The sequence below is a fragment of the Lolium perenne genome, chromosome 1 (assembly GCF_019359855.2).
Source record: "Lolium perenne isolate Kyuss_39 chromosome 1, Kyuss_2.0, whole genome shotgun sequence".
NCBI lineage: Eukaryota > Viridiplantae > Streptophyta > Magnoliopsida > Poales > Poaceae > Lolium > Lolium perenne.
Window position 1 is genome coordinate 229,310,742 of NC_067244.2, and position 23,796 is coordinate 229,334,537.

At 45.4% G+C, this 23,796-nt stretch overlaps 1 protein-coding gene and 1 long non-coding RNA gene across 3 annotated transcripts; both read right to left on the bottom strand.

The window, feature by feature from the left end:
* Nucleotides 1-2,289: 2,289 nt before the first annotated feature.
* LOC127326828 (uncharacterized) lies at nucleotides 2,290-5,379 on the bottom strand. Of its 2 annotated transcripts, XR_007868129.2 has the most exons (3): nucleotides 3,578-5,147; nucleotides 3,419-3,501; nucleotides 2,290-3,210 (listed from the first exon to the last, which is right to left on the bottom strand). It is a non-coding gene; the product is annotated as an uncharacterized lncRNA (long non-coding RNA). The 2 variants fall into 2 exon arrangements; XR_007868128.1 differs by having other exon boundaries at nucleotides 2,290-3,501; nucleotides 3,578-5,379.
* Nucleotides 5,380-9,551: 4,172 nt separating this feature from the next.
* Nucleotides 9,552-17,048, bottom strand: LOC127326821 (vesicle-fusing ATPase). The gene is made up of 21 exons (XM_051353613.2): nucleotides 16,749-17,048; nucleotides 15,909-16,004; nucleotides 15,741-15,825; nucleotides 15,607-15,657; nucleotides 15,248-15,418; nucleotides 14,988-15,142; nucleotides 14,803-14,911; nucleotides 14,245-14,344; nucleotides 14,096-14,151; nucleotides 13,375-13,440; nucleotides 13,209-13,291; nucleotides 12,471-12,604; nucleotides 11,902-12,112; nucleotides 11,208-11,339; nucleotides 11,071-11,131; nucleotides 10,929-10,988; nucleotides 10,694-10,752; nucleotides 10,518-10,605; nucleotides 10,278-10,400; nucleotides 10,003-10,068; nucleotides 9,552-9,913 (listed from the first exon to the last, which is right to left on the bottom strand). Exons 1-21 carry the CDS (start codon nucleotides 16,922-16,924, stop codon nucleotides 9,770-9,772), a joined length of 2,226 nt encoding a protein of 741 aa, XP_051209573.1. The 5' UTR covers nucleotides 16,925-17,048; the 3' UTR covers nucleotides 9,552-9,769.
* Between the last annotated feature and the right edge of the window lie 6,748 nt (nucleotides 17,049-23,796).

Here is a 23,796-nt window from a genome sequence, read left to right on the forward strand (position 1 = left end):
GCCTGCTTGGCCTTCTCACACACGTCGGTGACGGCCGTGGGAAGGAGTTCCGGCAGGCCATGGTGAGTGGCGCGCCTCCCGCACAGCATTGTCCTCGTCTTCGTCGCCGCCCGAGTCCAGCTCGATCCCAGGGAGCGGAAGAAGCACGTGTGTTGTCGTGATCGGAGGAAGCGCCCGCATCGCTGCCGAGGACGAACCCATCTTGCCATCATGCGCGTCGCGACCGAGCGCAGGTTGCGGAGGGAGGAGGCCGAACCACGCAGGGGAGTGTGGGTTCCGACTAGAGAGCGCGTTGTGGTGGCGTGCTTTGTCGGAGATGTGCGTCGTGCGCTCGACGTCGGTCTCCGGCGCCCAGCTTCTCGACGAAGACCCGTCACGAATATTTGCGGCCTCCACAGTTGAAATTTGGCGACGCCATCGAGGGAGGTGGTCCAAAACGGTGGGATCGGAGAAGGGGTGGTGACGCCACTGGAGGGTGGAGGACGAGAAAATGGGTGGGGTTTTCCGCATCCAGCACCTCACTCCCGCTTTTATATAGCGTTGCGGGATCATGATGGGGTATTGCTGGATCACGTTTCGTGATGTGGGCTGAAATGTGGCATCTGCTTGGGTTAATTTTTGGTCTGAAACCAACCAAAAAAAAAAAAACGATACGAGGCAGGATGGGTACATGCTACAGATGCTATGGTCGAACAAAACCATCCATTGGTCGTCACTCCCTCCTCTTCTGTTCCACAACTAGTGACATCTCCAACGAACCGACGCATTTTGAACGTTTAAAATATCTACGTCTGTTCGTTTGTGTCGACCTGCTGACGCGAAAATAGTCGATGGGGTCAAAATATACGTTTACGTTGGGAGCCAATACTAGCGACCTAACGCATTTCGTCCGCCAAGGCCTACATGTGCAACGTTTGAATTGTTCGAATTTGCCGAAGAGCACGCCAGAGGCGCATCAAATTGAAGAGGAAGACATGTGCATCAAATTAAACATATAAACTGTTCGAATTTCTAGGTAGGATCGACATGTTCGAACAAATGAAACATACAAACTGCAAAAATTAAACATACAAATCAAACAAATAAGTTGCTACGGTTAAACTAACTACTTAAGGCCCGCCTCGTCGTCCTTACGGACGCGCTTCCTGCTCGTCACCTCCTGTGAAGAGGCACTGGCGGCCGACGCGGCCGACGAGCTTGAGCCCCCCTCCGACGAGTGGTCATCGGGGTCTTCATCGCCGTCCGTGAACGAACGCTGCGCCTACGCCTTCGCCCGGGCCCTTGTCTCCTTCCTTGCCTCCTCAGCCGCGTCCACCTTGCATCCGAATCCTCCGCCTCCTCCTCCTCGCCGTCCTCGGCGACGACGTCCCCCTCATCCTAGCCTTCATCGGCGATAGCCTCCACCTCCTACTGGCAGTCCGCGATGACGGCCTCCACCTCCTCCTGGCCGTCCTCGACGACGGCCTCCGGCTCCTCCTCGTTGACGTCCTCGGCGACGACCTCCGCCTCCTCGCCGTCCGTCGGCAGTGAGCTAGAGCTGCTCGGCGTGGCAGCTCTATCCCGTGCGGGAGCTAGTGGGCCACAGCCCAAATGTCTTTGCTATTCCAGTTTAAGGACCTTTCTAGAAATTTTTGGTTCGGTTTTCTTGGCTTTTCTTTTCTCTCCGATTCTTCCCTAGTTCGGTCGCTTTCTTTTGGTTCTTCTTTTTCATTTTTCATTTCCTTTTTCACTAAAAATACTAAATATTTAATTTGAACAATTTTCTCATTTGAAAGTTTTTCAAAACCGAATGAATTTCAAGCTTGAACATTTTTCAAGTTTGAATATTTTTTGAATTTAACCATTTTAAATTTTGAATTTTTTACTTTGAATTTTTTCAAATTTGAACACTTTTGTAATCCAAACTTTTTCAGATATGATTATTTTCCAATCTGGAACTTTTTCAAAATAAATAAATTAATACGAGAAAATTGCAGGTAACCTCTCATGGGCGGCTGGGCCGGTCCAATAGGAACGAGCCATCGGGAGCTGCTGGGTGCCACGAGCAGGGTATAGGGGCTCCCTCTCCGATGGAAAATTCTATTTATCGACCTCTGTGTAGTGTTCGGTCTTACCCTTTTGTTGGACTAGTAAGATTGCACGTGCAACGCACGAAAATTCATTTATGCTCCACACATTAGTTTATTTGAACTTCCAAAATTTTGAGTGCACACGAGACTTTGCAAGGTACATGTTATAACTATCCCAAAAAGAAGACAAGTAAGCGCTTGATCAATGCTAATCTAAAGAGAACTCATAAAGTAAAACATACCATTTCTGTATTCTAATGATGGCATGGTGAAGTAAATATAATACACAGTTACATTCAGCGGTCACTTAATTATTAAGAAATTATGACTAAAACGTTCACAGGTAAAGACTTCAATACAAGGGGAAAAAAATGTGTAATTACACTTGCAATGCAAGAGCAAGAGAACCAGAGCTCTCGTAATGGAGTAAGAGTACCAAAGTGCCTGCTCAGCGATGTTGAGGTAGACGGCAACGAACCATGTCGATGAGATGGACATCAACGTCATGTACTAACACGGTACGGCAGGCTCCTGCCTACCCCAGTCTCACCTGCAGATCACAATGCAACCGATATCTCAATGTAAATAATGTAGATATTCCTGCTTCTCAAAAACAATACTCCTATAAATGAGTATTCAGAATCAATGAGCAGTAGCGAGAGGGATCCAAAGTTTACTTGTTAATACCCTGGTAAGTACTTCATGCAGCAGTCACACCGACTATATTACATCATCAGCCCAATCGGTTGATACAATTAAAACAGCTGATTCTAAGAAAAAAAGTTTTTCATTGTGAGAGGAGCTTGTTAATACCCTCGATACGCATTCGACCCTAGCTGGAGGCACGTCGTCGTCATTGCCGTACTACCACAGCTTGAAAAGCTGCATAAAGGCTCCATCAGTTCATGTGTGAATCACCGCCTGCACCTTGTCAAGCTCCTCCTCGACTTGTTGACACATTTTAATGTATCGGAGAAACTTCTAAACACTTCAAATGGGGAAAACACGATTTGGTTTGGCAAGTCTCCATTACCATAGCAGTATATCCACCAAATTAATAACAAGGAATACATTCCTAACTCGCCTCCACAACAAATTCAAAAGAAATTAAAGGATTCACTGACCTTTTAGGTGGACTTTTCTGAAAATAAAATGAAAATCGAGTTATAAAACAATTTACAAAACTGAAATAACAGGGAGAGAAAAAATAATCATAACAGTTGTACTAAACAGAGAACTAAACATCTGAATAACATTAATTGGAAGGTAAACAAATATTTACTTCAAATTTAATTAGTTAGTTGAGAATATCCCAAGAAAGCAAAACTGAGCAGCTGCATACTACTTACTCGCTACTAATGGAAAAGGTAAATCCAAACGCACATCTGCCCAGTCTTCTTGCATCATTGGCTATCTGCACTTTTGAGTAACTCTGAAAGCACAAATCAATGTAAGTGAAGATCTATCAATGTGAATCTAAAATCAGCATACACATGTGGAATGCTTACCATTGTCAACTTCAAGGTCCATGTTCTAATGTTTGCTGATGTTCTTAAAGCACTTAAAGGACCAATTACAACTCTCCGAACCAGTCCAGTTTTCAGCTCATTGTACTGCAAGATGCTTGGCCCCTATGAACATCTAAATTTATGCCCAATGGTGTTATCTTTACCTCCACACTTGATGCTAGTCTTTCCAACTCCAGTTTACACGAATGTGAAGTTCAAATGAAATGTTAGCACTGTCATAGAATCATCTCATTTCATATATGCTGCCTTTGTGTAAGTTTGAGACTTCAGTAGGCCAATCTTCACTTTAACACACAATGGGTTTATCAATGGATCATGCTTTTCCAAACATTTGTGTAAGCTGGCTTTTACAGTGACGCATACTTGTCCATAAGGGATTATTGTGCCATTTATTCCAATGTCATCATATGAACCCAATATTCGTTACTGAATTAGTACTATGGTGCCTAAATAAATCCAGTCATGACCAAAATTTATAATATGACAAATCCTAGACTACCTTATGCATAAATTTTGAAAGAAATACAAATAATCAAAATGTTTAACAATGTTGACTGTCAGACAAATATAGACATCAGATTGTTCAGCCTCATCATAGAACACATTGTCAAAGCTGAATATGAAATTTTTGGTCCAGCTCATCCTAACCCAAGTATTTCGCAACACATCAGGGGAAGGCACTAATCAAGCACGAGAAAACAAAAAATAACGTGCCAACAATATCACAAGGATTTTCCGTGAATAAGATATGGGCAACAAACGGAATTATGGAGAAGGCATCTGTACCTCGTTTTATGATCTAGTGGTTCCATTCATGCTAATACCTACCAGCCTATTATGTAGTTGTGTAGGAGATATCAAGAAGAATAATACTCAATCAGAATGGACCACAATACAGATGTGCAACTCACAAGGAACTGCACCTGGACATGAACGCAAAACAGATGTACTACGTTCCTCCTACGACAGAGCTACAGGTAGAAGAGTGTCCCAACCTTCAAAGCAAAAAAGACCCTTGGTCCAATTTCTTGAAGCGGGCCTTTTCACCATCAGCATTCTGCTTTTTGTGGATGAGTGGCCTGAATGGCACACACAACCGTGACTTAGGAGTTTGATATCCTGGCATCAGTGCGTATCACAAAGCACTAAGATATCAGTAACTTAAGATAACTGGGTTAATTTTCTGTCATAACAATATGATATACTTTGATCTCTACCATTGGTTGGCAACAGGTCTCTATTCAAATTTAAGACGCTGAACCTGAAGAAAGTGCAGCAACCGGTGGTCGAATTGTAGGGAAGTTGTGGAGTTGCGTGAGTTCAGCCAATGTGGGTGTCGTCGGAGTAACGGTGTTCAGGTCGTCCTCTCTTCCCGGCGTGCAGCGGCGTCGCTTCCCGGCGTGGAGGGCGGCCTCGATTCCTCGACGTGGAGGGCGGCCTCGATTCCCCAGCGTTGAGGGGGGATTCCCTTCCCGGTGTTGAGGGCAGCCTCGCTTCCCGGCGTGGAGGGGGGGGATTCGCTTCCCGGCGTTGAGGGCGGTAGGGCGGGTAGATTGCCAGGGAGGATGGGGCGGCAGGGCGGCGACGAAGAGAGGACGGCTGCGGTGGGAGGGCGGCGATGGGATCTTGATGATAACCGCTCGTTAATCATGCGGGGGAAGGGATTACCGTGGTATGAGTTGTCCGCTCCCGTCAAACACGGAAGAGACGTGAGACGTCAGATATTTTGATTGTGCGGCTCAGATGTGTTGGATCCGCCCCTCTGGGGCTTTTATTAGTAGTAATGATAATGATGTGGATGTTGTTTTCTTCCTTTTGGGCGTTGCACTCACTTACTCAACAAAGCTCTGTTCTCTGCTTTTTCTCCTCTACTAACACAAAAGAAAGCAGTGTATGCTCTGCCTTTCGTAGAAAAAAAATATACATAAGAAGAAACTGTAGCATCTAATGTCAACTGTCAAACCTATGAATTGCCATTGTTTTGGAACGGTGTGTCGCTCGCTCCAACGAACTTAGTATAGCAAAAGGGATCTGCTCTGCATGGCATTAAGGAGGATGAGTTGTTGACGAGCAATTGCGTAAAAGTAAACAATCACAGGTTCTTTAGTCAGCTAGACAAAGTCAGACACATGATCGATAATGGGTGAATAGAATCATGCACAATTCTGGCAATAAGTAAGGTACTGTAGTAATTAGCAAATCCAAATTAAATGGTACGGAGTACTTACGAGAGATCCACTCTCAGTTACAGAGCTTACAGCACGCGACATCACAACAAAAAGTCTGGAATACAGATATAACCAAAACTTCAAATCACCACATCAGTAAGACTTTCAATCAAATGCATAGAAAGGACAATGGATTGGTGCTTGATCCGTGGATCGCCCACTCGGCTCGGGTGCTCATCGGAGCCGTCGGCGCGTAGGTCTCACTGCACCACGAGTACATCGACGACGCGTCGAAGCAGCCTAGGAAGGATGTACCATTCCCCATCGATGATGTGTCATGCCGAGGGTAGAGGAGCGTATTGCCGGAGGAGGAGAGGGTGGACGGTGGGAAGGACCAAAGGCCGGTGGTGTTGTAGTTGTAGCTCGGGAGTGAATTGTTCGTGCCGTCGCAGAAGCTCAGCCCAGCAGTGTTTCCTTGTGGAATTTGTGATGTGACCCAATCTTGTCCAGGATGCAGGAGGGTGGTGCCGTAGGAGGTCAAGGGGAGCCTGGGAATCAAGCAGTCTGCATCTGCAAGCCCTGAATATTGCGATTCCGCTGCCTCTTGCTCGAATGGAACCAAGAAGAGCGTGGCTGTGGTTGTAACTGACGGTTCTTGCTCTTCCTGCGGCTCAGCTGTCTCCAAGAACTCTTGTCCATGCCCTGATGTAGAAGCAACCACGGCAATCTGATTTGGTACGGCGGGAGGGGAACCAAATTGCAGACATCGCCTCACGCGTGCCGTGGAACACTCGCGGGAGCCGGAGCCTGCAGCTTTTCTCTTCTTGGATCCCGGCACCAACGATTTCGAGCTGGACTGGCGACACGTCTGATAGATCTTGCAGATGACAGGAATCGCCTCGCCGCGGTGGCCGCCGCCTTCACGGTCGACGCCGCTGAACTCGAGCATGAGCCAACCGTTCCTGGGCTCGAAGGTGAAGACCTGGCGGTACCCGACGACCTCGTCCCCGTCGAGCACGTCGCGGCGCCCCTTCTCGGAGTGCCAGGTGCCCGCGCCTCCGGCCACGGTTCGGCACCTGCGGGTGTCGTAGCTGCTCTTGGCCTTCACGGACGTGAAGAAATACCACTCCTCGCTCCCGCCGCCGTTCTTGGCCGACGCGGCGAGGAGGCCGGCGACTAGCGCCGCTGGCTCGGCGGCGTAGACGTCGGCGTCGTGGACGTAGTGCGCCGTGGGGGCAGGGAGCGGCGAGCCTGCGATCTTGCGCTTGAGGTAGACGGTGATCAGCTCGGCGTCCTCCGGGGAGAAGGAGGCACCGCAGGGCAGGGACGGCGGCGCCATGTGGAAAGAGGGCGGAGCTGCTAGGGTTTGAGAGGCGGTGCGCGCGCGGGAGATGGAAATGAGAGAGGGAGCGGGAGGAGGGTGAGAGAGACAGCCGGAAAGTAGAGGTGTTTATATCATGGTTGTCCCGAATACCGCGTACGCGTATGGAAGGTTTGGAAATTTCAGCCAAGCATGGAAAGGTTGAGGCTTTTGGGAGGGACAGAAGTGGCTTTGGTATGGAAGGTTCAGCCAAGCATGGAAAATCGCGAGCGAGGGAGATTGGCATGAGGTCGGTTGGTCGTTGTATTCGTCGCATCATGAGATAATCACTAGCATGCCACGTGATCAAGGAGCTGAGTGAGAATTTTTCTAATCTTAAGTTTTGTTTTATTGGGAGGCTAGCTAATGACTAATGAGGCTGCCTAAAATTGTGCTAAACAGGCTAGTTTTAGTAGAAGAAGGTGTTTGTGGATGAACTTCACACCATCGTTCTTAGTTGATATCCTTGCAAAAGATTGTAATCCCATAAGTTAAGAAATGAAGCTCCCTATAGGCTAAAGTACATTTCCTTTTGATTCAAATAATGGATAATATTATCTACTTTTAATCTCTCTATTATGTATGTCTTTTTAATTAGCCATCCTGGTAAAAAATGGTCCGAGAGCATCTCTAGCAGATACCCTATCCGGGAGTATCGCATCGCGCGGATGGGTTAACTACATCAGCCAATTTCACGTGAAAACATGACCGACCGAACAGATACCCTATCTGTGAACCGCAAACATGATATCGTCGATTTTGGCGTCAGAAATTCACACTAGTTTATCGAGTTCATCCGAGTTTTACAAGATTTTGCAAAAGAAGGAACTAAAGATTCATAACAATCTAGGTTAGCTAGCCGGTGATTTACTACCATCACCAGGGCTTGGGCACGGCGACCGACAGCGGCGGTTCACTCCTCCTCCATGGTGTCCTCGTCGAAACCAAGAAGAAAAGCGATACGAGGCAGGATGAGGTATTTGCTAGAGATGTTATGATCGAATCAAACCATCCATTCGTCGTCACTCCCCTCCTGTTCTGTTCGACAACTAAGATCAAGAGCGCCAGCGGTAGTGCCAACAGTCACAAGGATTTTTTTTTTTTTTGAAGATGAACCATCATATATATACGCAAGCAAGCCGCCTCATTAAAAACCTTCCAGTCCCCTTAGGTACCCTGGTAAGGAAAAGAGTGCGTAAGAAACTTGCTGCTCAAAGAGTTACAGAATGGTTACATCAGGTGAAACAGAGCCTAAGCACCTAAGGATCATCGACCCGGTTACAATCCTTTCTAACTAAGCCCGCCAAAGCAGCAGGAACAGAATCAAGCATAGTTCCGGAATCACCCTTCTTGCCCAGCTGCGCCAATCCATGCGCTACCCTGTTATTCCCCCGATCCACCTTCAAAACAGAAATGGATCAGAAGACCTTAAGCAGCTCCTGCCCTTCACTGTACAGGCTCCAGCTCGATGATCTATCAACCAGATTGTTCTTCATCACATCAATGGTCCTTAGACAATCTGTCTCCAACACGGCAGCTTCACATGACATGCCAATAAGATGATGTAACCCCGCGATACAAGCCAAGACTTCTGCTTCTTCAGCGCTCGAGCACCAAGGTAAATGCTTCCATTCCGATAACAGCGTGCAACCATTATGGTCCCGAATGACAACGCCGATCCCTGCCCTACGGCTCGCTGCGTCCCATGCCGCATCAACATTGGCTTTGAGGGAGCCAATGGCTGGAGCTGTCCACCGGTTCACCACCGATAAACCCTCAGACCTATAAACAGGCGCAAAACAAACCGGCGTTTTCCCCTTCGGATCCGACACCGTGCCACAAGCAGAGGTGAAGCTATCCAGGTAGTTCCGTATAAAAGAAACAGAGGCAGAGACGGAGGCCCGTCCGTCACCATGAACGACATTATTCCGATGGTGCCAAACTCGCCAGAGAAGAAAGATGATCCTTGAACAGTCACAAGGATTTAGTTACGAATTTGCACTAATTTCACTTTTGCAGGACCATATGCGGGTGCCGCTTAGTCATAAGAATGTGGTTGCGGTTGACGGGTAGCGCACAGAATTTAAAATCCAGGTTCAATTCACTAAAAAGGTGAATGGCTCAATGAATAGTGTCTAAACTTATTTTCTGCTGTGCATTTGTCTTTTGTGAAACTATTCAAAGCTGGATTTGTCTTTTTTTTTCTTGCCCATATGCCCATCGGATTTTTTTGGACATAAAACGGATTGCGGACCTATCTCTTATCAGCTAGCTGAATTTAAAAAAAATCTCAGTATTTCAGGCATGCTAACGTGCATTGAAGCAGGGCAGCACCCGATGCGTTTGTAACAATAGAACTCTTCACCACAAACCAAACACCACTTAAAACTCCTGACCATGCAAAAAAATTACCCCTAGCTAGATCTCAAACCAAACAAGCCCTCGGGATCTCAGCATACAGATTGTTTAGATCAACAGAAGCATAGCAAAAAGACAACTCCCGCTGAAATGTGACAACGAAAGAGGCTACTCACGGTTAAACCAAACCACTCTCCTCTACCCTGTGAAAATAGCAAGCTGGGGGAAATGGATTAAGCAAATTCCTATAGTGGAGGCAGGGTCCTTCTCAGACGTATGTGTCCATCAGTAGCGGATGATGTCGCTCAAGATGCTAAAGAAATGGTTGAGGTCTATCTTCTCCTCCCCGGAATAAACGGCCTCCGCGCTTCCCCCTGATGGCCCCTGTGCAGCCATTTCAACAAGCATGTACAGCTTCTTGATCGGCATCTGCAGTTGGCAAGAGGATTGTAAGAGTTTGAGCAAAGAAGGTTTTTGTTCAAGGGGAACAATATGATAACATTAGAACGAAAGAATACATCATCCAGCGCTTCTGCTGCTGATTCAATGTCTCCTTCCTCGAACACATTGAGATGTCGTAACACCTGCATAGAAGTCATATAAGCTTAATAGGGAGTTCAATTCCAAACAATGTCAGAGCCGCAATGTATATATATTACAGAGAACAGTACAGCAACCATCTACTGTTCGAAAATATGCAATGTGAAGAGTTCTGCCACAGTGCCAGTGTGGTGAAACGCTCCAGTATCTTCATATATAGCTCTCAATATATGTCTCATAGTAATTATCTTACCTTTGCGGCATCCTCCTTCTTGAGTTTGGGGACATGGTAGGTCACCGAGAACACATCACACATACCAACGGATTCTAGAAATCCCACCTCGCTTGTTGTTCCGATAACAAGCAAGTTCTTGCCCTGCAAAACACAAGAGATACACGCGATTCAAAGACAGAAGTCAAGTCAAAGCTGTTTTGCAGACAAAAGAATCAAGAATAGTAGTGCTACTGAACAAAAAAATGTTATTGTGCAAACCTTAGGAGGAACCCTTTTGAGGAGGACCATAAGAGTTTGTGAGATCAAATTTGAAAAACGTGGTCCGATGGCAACATACTCCAGTAACCTAAATGATCATAAAAGAGCACCAAATACTTCAATCAAAATGAAAGGATAGATGTCACCAAACTTTTGTAGCTTTAAGGTTCTAGTACCTTTCAATGTCATCAAGAATTATGATGCTTAACTGAGATTTGTAAGCATCCTCAAAAACCTGTACCATCACAACAAGATACTTCAACTCAATACAGTTATGTGAAAGCATACAGGAAGCAATCAGCATAACTACAAAAGAAGAAAGCAGGAACAATAAAGAGGATACACAATTCAAATAGATTCTTTCATGTATTAACTAGCTACCACATGCACTATATCAAGAAGATCCCTGACCTTGCAAATCTGTGCACACTTGCTGCTTTCACTGAAACCAATCATTGTCTCTGCCGATATCTATAGTGAAAACAAGAATTAGTATGCGAACAAGTGTAATTTGCAATAGAGGGTGAAGGGAACCAGAAGAAAAGAAACTTACAATCTTGACATACGCAAAATCACTGTCAATGCCAACAGTGGCTGACAAAGCCGATTTGCCACTGAAAAGCAATTAATGTCAAATGAGGTTCCACCAATATTTTCAAGGACAACAAATATGTGCTTTGGAGACTTTACCTTCCAGCAGGACCTTCCAAGAGACAGGTCACAAGTGGGCTACCTTTGCTAACTTTAACTTGCTCCACAAGAAGCATAGCTCTCTGAAAAATGTGCTTATGTGCCTTGCCACAGTCAACAATACCACGTAATCTGTAAAAACAACAGAACAACAAAACATTAAATTGCAGTAAATACGGAGGTACACTGAAGACAGAATAAGAGATACAGGAGGGTAAGGAATTTTAAATCCAAGATGCTTTGAGCTCTCCACAAAATAAGATTTCTTATCTGGCCGACAAAGCTATAAGCATGTGGTTTCTTTTAGTCAAATATCAAATCTTATATGGCACAAAGCTACAACCATGTGGTTTGTTTTAGTCAAATGTCAAAGTGGGCATGACATTGACATTCATCAATTGTAGAGTTACCTGACGAAAAAGAAAAAAAAAAATCCTATTAAGCTAACTAATGACTGTATAAATCCCAACCCATGAATTGCTGAATTAAGGGAGGAGAATGACAATGCCCATAGGCACTAGCCAATGTTGACCATAAATATTTACAAGCAAAAATTCCAAAGGACGCATAGAAGTATCATGTAACAAGAGCTGGACCCAGGAATATGCCAAGAAGAAGCTAATTATGTCACTTTAAAATTTGCGCTGATGGGAATCATATTGTTAAATTAATGTGTAGAATTCAGAACACGCACCTGCATCTTTCAAGGTCATCAGTCGAAGCACCAAATGCGGGAGTAATTTCATGAAGTCCATTCACAAAATCATCCATAGTAACCTTAATACTTTCCTCATCCAAAGGTTTAGTGAGGTCATCCATGCTTATCTGCCGGTTCAAAGCAAATGAAACTGCACTTTTAACAACACCTTCCAACTCTGCTCCACTGTAGTTCTTTGTCCTTGCAGCTGCATTCAGAAGATCATGTGTCATTTGGATGTGATTTTCACACTTATGAATCAAATATAGTAAACACTATCATGCTGAAGAACTTCCCAGTTCGCAAACCCCTAGTTAATCATACTAAAATATCAGACTGCAAAACAAATGGCATTGAGTGCTAAAGGAAGCATCCCTATTTGCTAACAGCAGACACTTCTTTAAGAAAAAATAACCAGATCACTGAAGTACAGATAATTGCACGAGCATTAACATATAGCCAACTAATAAACTAACCGTTCCATGGTAGAAATATTTTTTAAAGACATTTTTTGCTATAATAACAGAATGCCACAAACAATTATAATTCACAAAAAAAAAACATACCTAGCTCTTGAAGATTAACATCTGGAGAAAGGAAAGAGCTCTCTTTCATCTTGCTTGTATGAATTTGAAGAATTTGCAAACGGCCATTCTCATCTGGCAGGTTTATCTCAATATGAACTTCCAGTCGTCCCGGTCTGCAACAAACGTAACAAACATCAATGAGCATACACAGAGGCTGAGAGTACAACAGAGCTGAACTAACAAAAGAGAATATGGTGGAGCCATCTATCTGACAGTCCACAAGAGTGACTAAGAAGCTTCTCTTGTGAATTGCCCAGTTACATGCACCACTAGGAGTTACTAACTCCGTCCCTAAGGTGGAGCCCTCGTTTTCCGTGATTATTCATTGACCAAAAAATCAACTGAAAATAATGAGATATTTATTACAACAATTATAGCATTCAAAACTTTTTCGAATATGAATTCAATGATAGAATTTTTATAGTATATACTCCGCTGCCTTTTATAAGACATTTTGGCAAGCCAATTAAGCCTGCCATAACGTCTTATAAAAAGGAACAGAGGAAGCAACATATATTGTGTTATTCAAACTAATGATCTAGGTTGGACATTGATGCACGCCACTTAAATAGGGACGGATGGAGTATGAATATAATGACAGATTTGCTAGATCAGTTTGTCTTGTCAGGAAACTCATTTGTTTCAGTGCCACACATTTGGAGCTACTAATGTCACATTTGCTAGATGAGTCTGTTCTTCAGGCAACATGGGTCATACCTCAATAAAGCTTCGTCAAGCAAATCCTTACGATTGGTCATTCCAATAAGCAGCACGTTATTCAAAGCCTCAACACCATCTATCTATAGAGTTGAGAGTTTGGACAGAAGTCAGTAATACATATAACCAAAGGACATAAAGTAGTTCAAATTCTAGGAGAAAGTACCTTTGTGAGAAGCTGATTTACAATGCTATCATGTACCCCTGTACCATCTCTGCTGGATCCTCTAGACTGTACAACCAGAGTTTCATTAATATAGGCAAAGTTGGCTATTATTTTGAATAAAACTGGAGCCAACATACATGATGTAAAAATACGATATGATGGCATGTGCACTTGGATACAATTGCAAGGTAAAGAGTTCTCGAAGAGATGAAAGTGTTTGCTGTGGAATCTTAAACATAACCGAAGAAAAATACAGAGGATATAAGCATATCATTGGTTTCATGAAAATCAAATACTATCCTCTTTTTTAGGAGCACAAAATCAAATGTTATATGTTAGGAGTATCTTCTTTTTTTGGAGAACCAAACAAGATGGTATATGGTAGGAGTATCTTCTTTTTCGGATAACAAAAAACCAAATGGTATATACAAGAATCTATTCCAAACACAAGTTATGAGATACTCTCTAGCCAGGGTGTAATACACCATTACCCAATACACTATTAACCACTGTCGCAGCACACACTAGAGGAGAACTATTCATGTTGTCATGTTGATCAGGGGCAAAATACTAGTAATTAGTGAAATCCAAGTTGATAAGAAAAGACATGCAGTATAGTGACTAGTGAAAATCACAAGCTAATTGTTCTGTCATGTTGACAAAGTCCTAGGCAAGTGAGTATATATAAATGATGGTAAGAATTGAAGTCAACAGAACGCACCTTGCAGATAGCATCAATTTCATCAAAAATGATAACGTGGAGGTCACTATGATCACCTGTGTTGACAAGGTGGCACAAAAAGTAAGTGTTGGAGAGGGTTCACCCCACACAGAAGTATGAGAATGCTTTCTATTGATGAGATATGGTACCTTGTGCCTTCTGTTCATTTTCAGCATCAAGAAACAAATCTCTTACATTCTTCTCCGTTTCTCCAACAAATTTGCTCAACACTTCGGGTCCATTCACAATCTGTGAGGTTATGAAGAGGTATTTAACATCAACAACAACAAACTTCACAGAAGAGGTATTTAACATCAAGTAAACATAATTGACAGGTATATGGCATTAGAGTGTTGGCAGAATACATATTACAGACTAGTGACTACTGATACCTGTGCTACAATTAATGAATTAGTATGATATTATGAAAGTTACTCAGTATAAATGGACTATGATACACAGTTTCTTTACTGAACTGATTTTACAAAAAAGAGAACTGAGCACCACAAAAATAATTAAAAACAACTCATTATCACTGCCGTTTCTTCCAAAGTCCAAAACCAATGTTTTAATGTAATCTTCACAAATTCGTACAGGGTCTTACAGAATTCAAATATATATAAGTATGGACTAGACAACGGGCGGCAATACAAAAATATTTAGACGGGTAACAAGACCATGCTCCATCCCAATAAGAATATCCATACCTTGGGATCTTTTCCGTTCAACAGTTTTCCAATCTGACGGGCCATGAGGGTCTTGCCAGTACCAGGAGGCCCATACAGCAACATACCCTTTACGTGTTTGATGCCCAATCTACAGTATTCAGTTGTGAGTACAACATCGTCTATTACTTATAGTACAAAATTAAATAAGCAGGTATGGTACTTACTTGTTAACAACATGAGGAGGAAACACTCTTGAAGCAAATGCCCTACGGAAAATGTCTGTGAATTCATTACTTAACCCACCTATTCCTAGTTTTTCCAAGTTAAACTCTTTATGTTTGAAAAGCTTGCTGCTAGCTGCTTCTTTTTGATTGATGACCTACATCAGATTAATGGGTCATATTGTGATGTTTTCACAAGCCAGAAACAAAAATGCTCGTCAAATAAACTATCAATAGAACAGCTGATAAGAACATAGAAGAACCTTAATTCCTGAATTAGGACCAGCCTCAAATATGATGTATGTATCACTTGAAAGGAATCCTCTGTCCAACGGCGTGGAACTCTCTTGACCTTCTAGCAAAGCTTGATTGACAGTGAATATGTAGTTTGTTCCATAAAACTCGAATGGCACTCGTTGCCCAGTCGTCATGACCTGTAAACAACCCCACAGGTCACCATTACGGGCACACAAGTGGAAACAGTATTCTAGTTGAATCACATACATTTTCATTCTAATCACGCGTATGAGACATCTCATGAACATCATATAACAATATAACATGCATAATGGATTTATACCGGTTCTACTCACAGACACAATACTAACTGATTATGCCATACCTGATCCATAAATCTCTTGCGGAGTTGTTGGGCAAGCAAGACAGCATCCAGCTGCAAAGGCACGTTCATGCATGTCAAACCACAGTACTAAGGGATTAATGAAACTCTAATCATAAGTAGTACGATGAACTTACATCCTCAGCTCGGTTGGATCTTGCCTTGGTATACTCTAGCTCTAACGTGAGCAATGCCAGCTTGAAACCATCAGGAGGAGCAAAACTGGACAGAAACATTATTCACCGCAATCGTAAGGCAACACAGGATAAACTAAAACGAATTCACCTGACAGTTGAACATCCTACCTGCTAACAGTGATGGAATCCCCAGCCGAAACCTTCGCCTGCCGGCGCTGAATGGCGTTCAAGGCGATGCTTCCCCCAGCAACAGCATCGTGGGCAGTAGATATTCATTAAGGATCAAACATGGAAGGAAGATTGTATGATTCCGAAGGAAAAACAGCACGGAGTAACTTCATTAAAGCGTACATAGGGTTCCACATGAAAGCCTATTGTAGTTGAGAAAATGGGATGTGATTATAACCAAGGTAGTAAGGCTTCAGAACAATAACATCTGAAACCCACGTTGTGGCGATATAGAGCAGAACTAAACCCCCTAAGCTGGTGTGGTATATCTATCAATGATGTGTGTTTGAGTTAAGTGGTATTACAGATGCATGCCGTAATAAAAACGAATGTTGACTGAAAATGCCATCCATCATTAATCATGGCTTCCACATCCTAAATAAATGGCAATTACATTTACTATCTAAATTTTGTGCCTTAGCTGTATGGACCAGAGGCGCACAGTTCAGCAAAACGCACACTATGATTGCATCGACTATCATCTAGAGCAAGCGAAAAATAGCACCGCATTGTTCCCCATGGATAAAATTCTACGACGCCTCAGAAGTTCCAAAACAGCAGCATCGCGGATTTTGAAAACGGGATCGCCACGGAAGCGAGATCAAACGGCTACGGCGACCAAAAACAGGCACGCGCAGCTCTCTAGTCTAGACCCTCCGGGATTTCGAACCGGACCGAGCAGCGGATCAGATCAGCGCGCCGTGCCGGCTCGCTTTCGGAGGAGAGATCTCATGGGGGCGAGATCGCGGGAAGAAGGAGAGAGAGAAAAAAAAAGGATATCGTAGGGCGAAGACGAGGACGTCGCCGACGAGGGCGAGGGCGTTGGGGAAGCGGCGGATGTCGGCGGTGGAGACGTATGCGCAGTTGGTGAGGGCCAGCTCCTGGCTGGGCGTGCTGACCACCGCCATGGTGGCGGTGACGCCGCCGCCGCCGCCCTGGTAGCCCCTCCCCGCCATGGCCGCGCCGCAGCGGGAGAGAGATCTCGGCCTTCTCGGGGTGGGGAGGTCGTGCGGGGGCGAGGAGAGAAAGAGGAGGAAGAGGACTTGGTGCGATGCGAATATGCACGCTGCTGAAATTGAGTGACGAGGGGTTGGGGTTGATTAATTTCAAAGCCTCTTTCGTGTCTGGCGTTTTTGCCTTGCTTCGGTCTGAAGGCATTCGTGGATACGATCTATTGGTCAGGGTCCTCCTAGCAGCATGACGAGAAGGCTGCATCGTATCGGAGGCATCCACTTCGACTTAACAGCTGTTACAGTGATGTACTCCTTACAAACAATAAAACAACTAAACAAATGTAATAAATAGGGTTAGATTAAGGTACTGCGGTATTTGTTGATAATCCTTTGATCCCCACAAACGCTCAACCAGATCAGCTTGAAGTTAATCATGAACATTATTGTCACGGATCTCTGCATGCATGGCGAAAAAATTAGCAAAATCTGCAGGCAACTCATGATCAACCTCCGCAAAGGGGCCCTCACACTCATAGGGACCAATATGTCGTCTGGCATGATTCTTGCGGTCATCCTCGATGATCATGTTGTGCATGATCACACAAGCCTACATCACCTCCCACATTTGGCCCATTTTGGATATATATCATCGAATAGATAATAACATTTGGTATATTGGTGGCTATTGATCTCATAGTTGCATGGTGGAGCATGCCCTTCCACTAGTCTGCTGAATACTGGAGACTGCTACAACAACGTTGATGTCATTGTGTGATCTCACCATGCCAAAGAAAAAATGCCAAATCCACAGGTCATAATCTGCCACAGCTTCAAGCACCACACTGCAATATCCATGACGCCCTTTGTATATACCTTACCAAGCAAACAGACAGTTCATGCAATCGATGCTTCCAAGCATTTCAGGGGATCCTCTAGCAGTATTTTGTGGCATGATCCTTGCTGTCTCTTTCTCAGTTGTCCCTCTCAAATAGTATTTGCTAAACTTTTCCACCACAGCTCGGCAAAACTTATACATGTACTCAATGGCAGTAGACTCACTCATGCGAAGGTAGTCGTCATGTGTATCGGGAGGTGCTCCGTATGCAAGCATCCTCATGGCGGCGGTGCACTTCTGAATCGACGAGAACCCGACAACGCCTACAGCGTCGTGCTTGAGCTTGAAGTAGGGGGTCGAACTCTCGAACGTCATGGAGGATATTCATTAACAGACCCTTGCTCATCATATAACGGCGCCGAAAATTGTCGGCATGTGTTGCGTCATCTGCGAAGTAGTCGTTATGCATCATGGTCGTTATTTCCGAAAATTGTCGGGGCTTCGACTTCTTTCTCCCCGGCCTTGATCCTCCGCGGCACGGCCTCTTCCTCTTCTCCGCCTCGGCGTCAAGCATGTCCTGAAGGGACGCAATGATCAGTAAATGCTCCCGGAGGTCGTCGTCGAAGGCTTGCTCGTCCTCCAGCAGTAGGGCATGCATCTCATCATCGCTATCCATGTCTGATGCAAAATCAATGGTTAAAATTGCGTCCGCAGACGAGGCAACGAACAGCGGCCAATCGCGCCTACCTGGCAAGTCGTCGAGCACCTTGTGTGCGCGGAGGTGCCGCGTTCTAGGGCGCGCGAAGCGACGGTGGCGGAACGACCGGCGAGAGTGCCAGCCACGACGACGGTGCCGACTCGCAGAAGAGATCAGCCGTCAAAACGGCCAGCAAATCCAGCGGCGGCGGAGGGGTGGGAGGCGCGAGAGGGAAGGAGCGACAAGAAAAAAAAGCGCGAACCAACGATTTATGGAAATAATCGTCGACATGTGGGAGCCCGCCTCACTTCTTGTTGTGTCAGGCGTGCTCGGAGCGTCCCCTGTGGGGCGGGAACGAGCTCGGGGCACAGGATACCGTATCGGGGCGCGCCGGACAAAAAGAAGCTTTGGGGGACACGGCTGGAAATGTTTTTCTTGTCCGGCGCTCTCCAAATCTCTTTGGGGGATGGGGACGCGACTGAAGATGCTCTAAGGGTTGCCAGACAAACCTCGGCCCCTGATTTGCTCAAAGATCATGTGTGCATAAAATCAACTGCAGCAACACATTAAATTTCTGTGTAAGTTCCAGTTTTCAAGAATTGAGGAACACATTCATAAAATGTGTTTTGAACAATTGCAAGACCAAGATCAGCGAGATACTCACAAAGGCATTACATGCCAATCATGGCCTACTTTGTCCCAGCAGCACACAGATATTTCAGCATGTACTCATTGGAGGAAAAGTGTTCGCCAAATTCTGATGTATTAAAAGGCATTAGGAATATCATGGAGAAAAACACTTCACGAGCGTCCACATCGTCTCCCGCGGGCAACTGGGCGCCCCTTAACCCTAGTTCGCCTGACCCCCTTTTCCTCCCCTCCTTCCCGCCGCCGTCGGCGAGCACCGCCGGACAAAACTCGCGCAGTGCTAGCGGCAGGCTCTTCCTTAACCGCATGCTAAATTGTCGACGCGGGGTGGACGACGTTGTAGTAGTTGTGCAGGGCTGGTGGTGGTGGAGTCTTTCAGCAAGTTCAGGCGAGCGGCAGCGAGGAAGGCGTGTCGGTGGCCACACGCGGTGCAGCAGGGCATCCGGTGGTTGTGGATAGCCGGGGCGTTGACGGCGGCCATATCGGGGCATGTGGGCCTGCATCTAGTGGCAACCGGGCGGGCCTGATCTAGGTTGTGATGGTGGCACGCGGGGTAGCTTGCAGACATCGTGGAGGTGCCGCGTCCGCCCTGCTCGCCGCACGCCCGCTATCAACTCTGCCGGCCGCGTGCGCGCCGAATTCTGGGCATGTGGGCCCTGATGGCGTGTAACTCACACGTTCGTTGGGAACCCCAAGAGGAAGGTATGATGCGCACAGCAGCAAGTTTTCCCTCAGAAAGAAACCAAGGTTTATCGAACCAGGAGGAGCCAAGAAGCACGTTGAAGGTTGATGGCGGCGGGATGTAGTGCGGCGCAACACCAGGGATTCCGGCGCCAACGTGGAACCTGCACAACACAACCAAAGTACTTTGCCCCAACGAAAAAGTGAGGTTGTCAATCTCACCGGCTTGCTGTAACAAAGGATTAACCGTATTGTGTGGAAGATGATTGTTTGCAGAAAACAGTAGAACAAGATTGCAAGAGATTGTATTTCAGTATAGAGAATTGGACCGGGGTCCACAGTTCACTAGAGGTGTCTCTCCCATAAGATAAACAGCATGTTGGGTGAACAAATTACAGTTGGGCAATTGACAAATAAAGAGGGCATGACCATGCACATACATATTATGATGAGTATAGTGAGATTTAATTGGGCATTACGACAAAGTACATAGACCGCCATCCAGCATGCATCTATGCCTAAAAAGTCCACCTTCAGGTTATCATCCGAACCCCCTCCAGTATTAAGTTGCTAACAACAGACAATTGCATTAAGTATTGCGCGTAATGTAATCAGTAACTACATCCTTGAACATAGCACCAATGTTTTATCCCTAGTGGCAACAGCACATCCACAACCTTAGAACTTTCTGTCAATGTCCCAGATATCAATGGAGGCATGAACCCACTATCGAGCATAAATACTCCCTCTTGGAGTTACAAGCATCTACTTGGCCAGAGCATCTACTAGTAACGGAGAGCATGCAAGATCATAAACAACACATAGACATAACTTTGATAATCAACATAACAAGTATTCTCTATTCATCGGATCCCAACAAACGCAACATATAGAATTACAGATAGATGATCTTGATCATGTTAGGCAGCTCACAAGATCCGACAATGAAGCACAATGGGGAGAAGACAACCATCTAGCTACTGCTATGGACCCATAGTCCAGGGGTAGACTACTCACACATCACTCCGGAGGCGACCATGGCGGCGTAGAGTCCTCCGGGAGATGATTCCCCTCTCCGGCAGGGTGCCGGAGGCGATCTCCTGGATCCCCCGAGATGGGATCGGCGGCGGCGTCTCTGGAAGGTTTTCCGTATCGTGGATCTCGGTACTGGGGGTTTCGCGACGGAGGCTTTAAGTAGGCGGAAGGGCAGGTCAGGGGGCCACACGAGGGCCCCACACTACAGGTCGGCGCGGCCAAGGGGCAGGCCGCGCCGCCCTAGGGTGTGGGCGCCTCGTGGCCCCACTTCGTCTCCTCTTCGGTCTTCTGGAAGCTTCGTGGCAAAATAGGACCCTGGGCGTTGATTTCGTCCAATTCCGAGAATATTTCGTTACTAGGATTTCTGAAACCAAAAACAGCAGAAACAAAGAATCGGCACTTCGGCATCTTGTTAATAGGTTAGTTCCAGAAAATGCACGAATATGACATAAAGTGTGCATAAAACATGTAGGTAACATCAATAATGTGGCATGGAACATAAGAAATTATCGATACGTCGGAGACGTATCAGCATCCCCAAGCTTAGTTCTGCTCGTCCCGAGCAGGTAAAACGATAACACAGATAATTTCTGGAGTGATATGCCATCATAACCTTGATCATACTGAAGGAGATATGCCCTTGAGGCAATAATAAAGTGGTTATTATTTATATCTTTATGTTTATGATAAATGTTTATATATCATGCTAGAATTGTATTAACCGAAACATTAGTACATGTGTGATATGTAGACAAACAAGAAGTCCCTAGTATGCCTCTTAAACTAGCTTGTTGATTAATGGATGATTAGTTTCATAATCATGAACATTGGATGTTATTAATAACAAGGTTATATCATTGTATGAATGATGTAATGGACACACCCAATTAAGCGTAGCATAAGATCTCGTCATTAAGTTATTTGCTATAAGCTTTCGATACATAGTTACCTAGTCCTTATGACCATGAGATCATGTAAATCACTTATACCGGAAAGGTACTTTGATTACACCAAACACCACTGCGTAAATGGGTGGCTATAAAGGTGGGATTAAGTATCCGGAAAGTATGAGTTGAGGCATATGGATCAACAGTGGGATTTGTCCATCCCGATGACGGATAGATATACTCTGGGCCCTCTCGGTGGAATGTCGTCTAATGTCTTGCAAGCATATGAATGAGTTCATAAGAGACCACATACCACGGTACGAGTAAAGAGTACTTGTCAGGAGACGAGGTTGAACAAGGTATAGAGTGATACCGAAGATCAAACCTCGGACAAGTAAAATATCGCGAGACAAAGGGAATTGGTAATGTATGTGAATGGTTCATTCGATCACTAAAGTCATCGTTGAATATGTGGGAGCCATTATGGATCTCCAGATCCCGCTATTGGTTATTGGTCGGAGTGAGTACTCAACCATGTCCACATAGTTCTCGAACCGTAGGGTGACACACTTAAAGTTGGATGTTGAAATGGTAGTACTTGAATTATGGGATGGAGTTCGAATATTTGTTCGGAGTCCCGGATGAGATCCCGGACATCACGAGGAGTTCCGGAATGGTCCGGAGAATAAGATTCATATATAGGATGTCATTTTATGTGAAATAAAATGTCGCGGAAGGTTCTATGGAAGGTTCTAGAAAAGTGGGAAGAAACCACCAAGGAAGGTTGAGTCCAAAAGGGACTCCACCTCCATGGCCGGCCAGCCCTAGTGGGGGTGGAGTCCCTTGTGGTCTCCACCAGAGGGGGCCGGCCACCCCCCGACATGGGAGGTGGGAATCCCACCTTTGGGTGGGAGTCCTAGTTGGGCTAGGTTTCCCCCCTCCTATGGAAGGTTTTGGTTTCGGGTCTTATTCGAAGACTTGGACACCAACACTTGGGATCCACCTATATAATGAGGGGCCAAGGGAGGGGCCGGCCACCCCAAGACCATAGCTTGGCCGCCCCTTGAGTGGCCGGCCACCCCTCCCAAACCCTAGCTTTGCTCCTCCACTTCATATTGCCCGCGTAGCTTAGCGAAGCTCCGCCGGACTTCTACACCGCCACCGACACCACGCCGTCGTGCTGTCGGATTCAAGAGGAGCTACTACTTCCGCTGCCCGCTGGAACGGGGAGGTGGACGTCGTCTTCATCAACAACCGAACGTGTGACCGAGCACGGAGGTGTCGCCCGTTCGTGGCGCCGGAACCGATCGTGATCAAGATCTTCTACGCGCTTTTGCAAGCGGCAAGTGATCGTCTACCGCAGCAACAAGAGCCTCCTCTTGTAGGCTTTGGAATCTCTTCAAGGGTGAGACTCGATACTCCCTCGTTGCTACCGTCTTCTAGATTGCATCTTGGCTTGGATTGCGTGTTCGCGGTAGGAAAATTTTTGTTTTCTATGCAACGTTATCCTACAGTGGTATCAGAGCCATGTCTATGCATAGATGGTTGCACGAGTAGAACACAATGGTTTGTGGGCGTTGATGCTCTTGTTATCTTTAGTTTGAGTACTTTGCATCTTTATGGCATAGTGGGATGAAGCGGCTCGGACTAACTTTACATGACCGCGTTCATGAGACTTGTTCCTCGTTCGACATGCAACTTGTATTGCATAAGAGGCTTTGCGGGTGTCTGTCTCTCCTACTATAGTAAAGATTCAATTTACTCTTCTATTGAAAACATTAGTATCAACGTTGTGGTTCATGTTCGTAGGTAGATTAGATCTCTCTCGAAAACCCTAAACCACGTAAAATATGCAAACCAAATTAGAGACGTCTAACTTGTTTTTGCAGGGTTTGGTGATGTGATATGGCCATAATGTGATGATGAATATGTATGAGATGATCATTATTGTATTGTGGCAACCGGCAGGAGCCTTATGGTTGTCTTTAAATTTCATGTTGAGTAGTATTTCAAAGTAGTTGTAATAGTTGCTACATGGAGGACAATCATGAAGACGGCGCCATTGACCTTGACGCTACGCCGACGATGATGG

Coding starts and splice junctions, on each gene's coding strand:
- LOC127326821 (XM_051353613.2), bottom strand. CDS start 16,924: ATGGCGGGGAGGGGCTACCAGGGCGGCGGCGGCGGCGTCACCGCCACC. Junction 15,658..15,740: donor GATCCAACCGAGCTGAGGAT/GTAAGTTCATCG, acceptor GTGCCTTTGCAG/CTGGATGCTGTCTTGCTTGC. Junction 12,113..12,470: donor TGTTAATCTTCAAGAGCTAG/GTATGTTTTTTT, acceptor TTCTGAATGCAG/CTGCAAGGACAAAGAACTAC.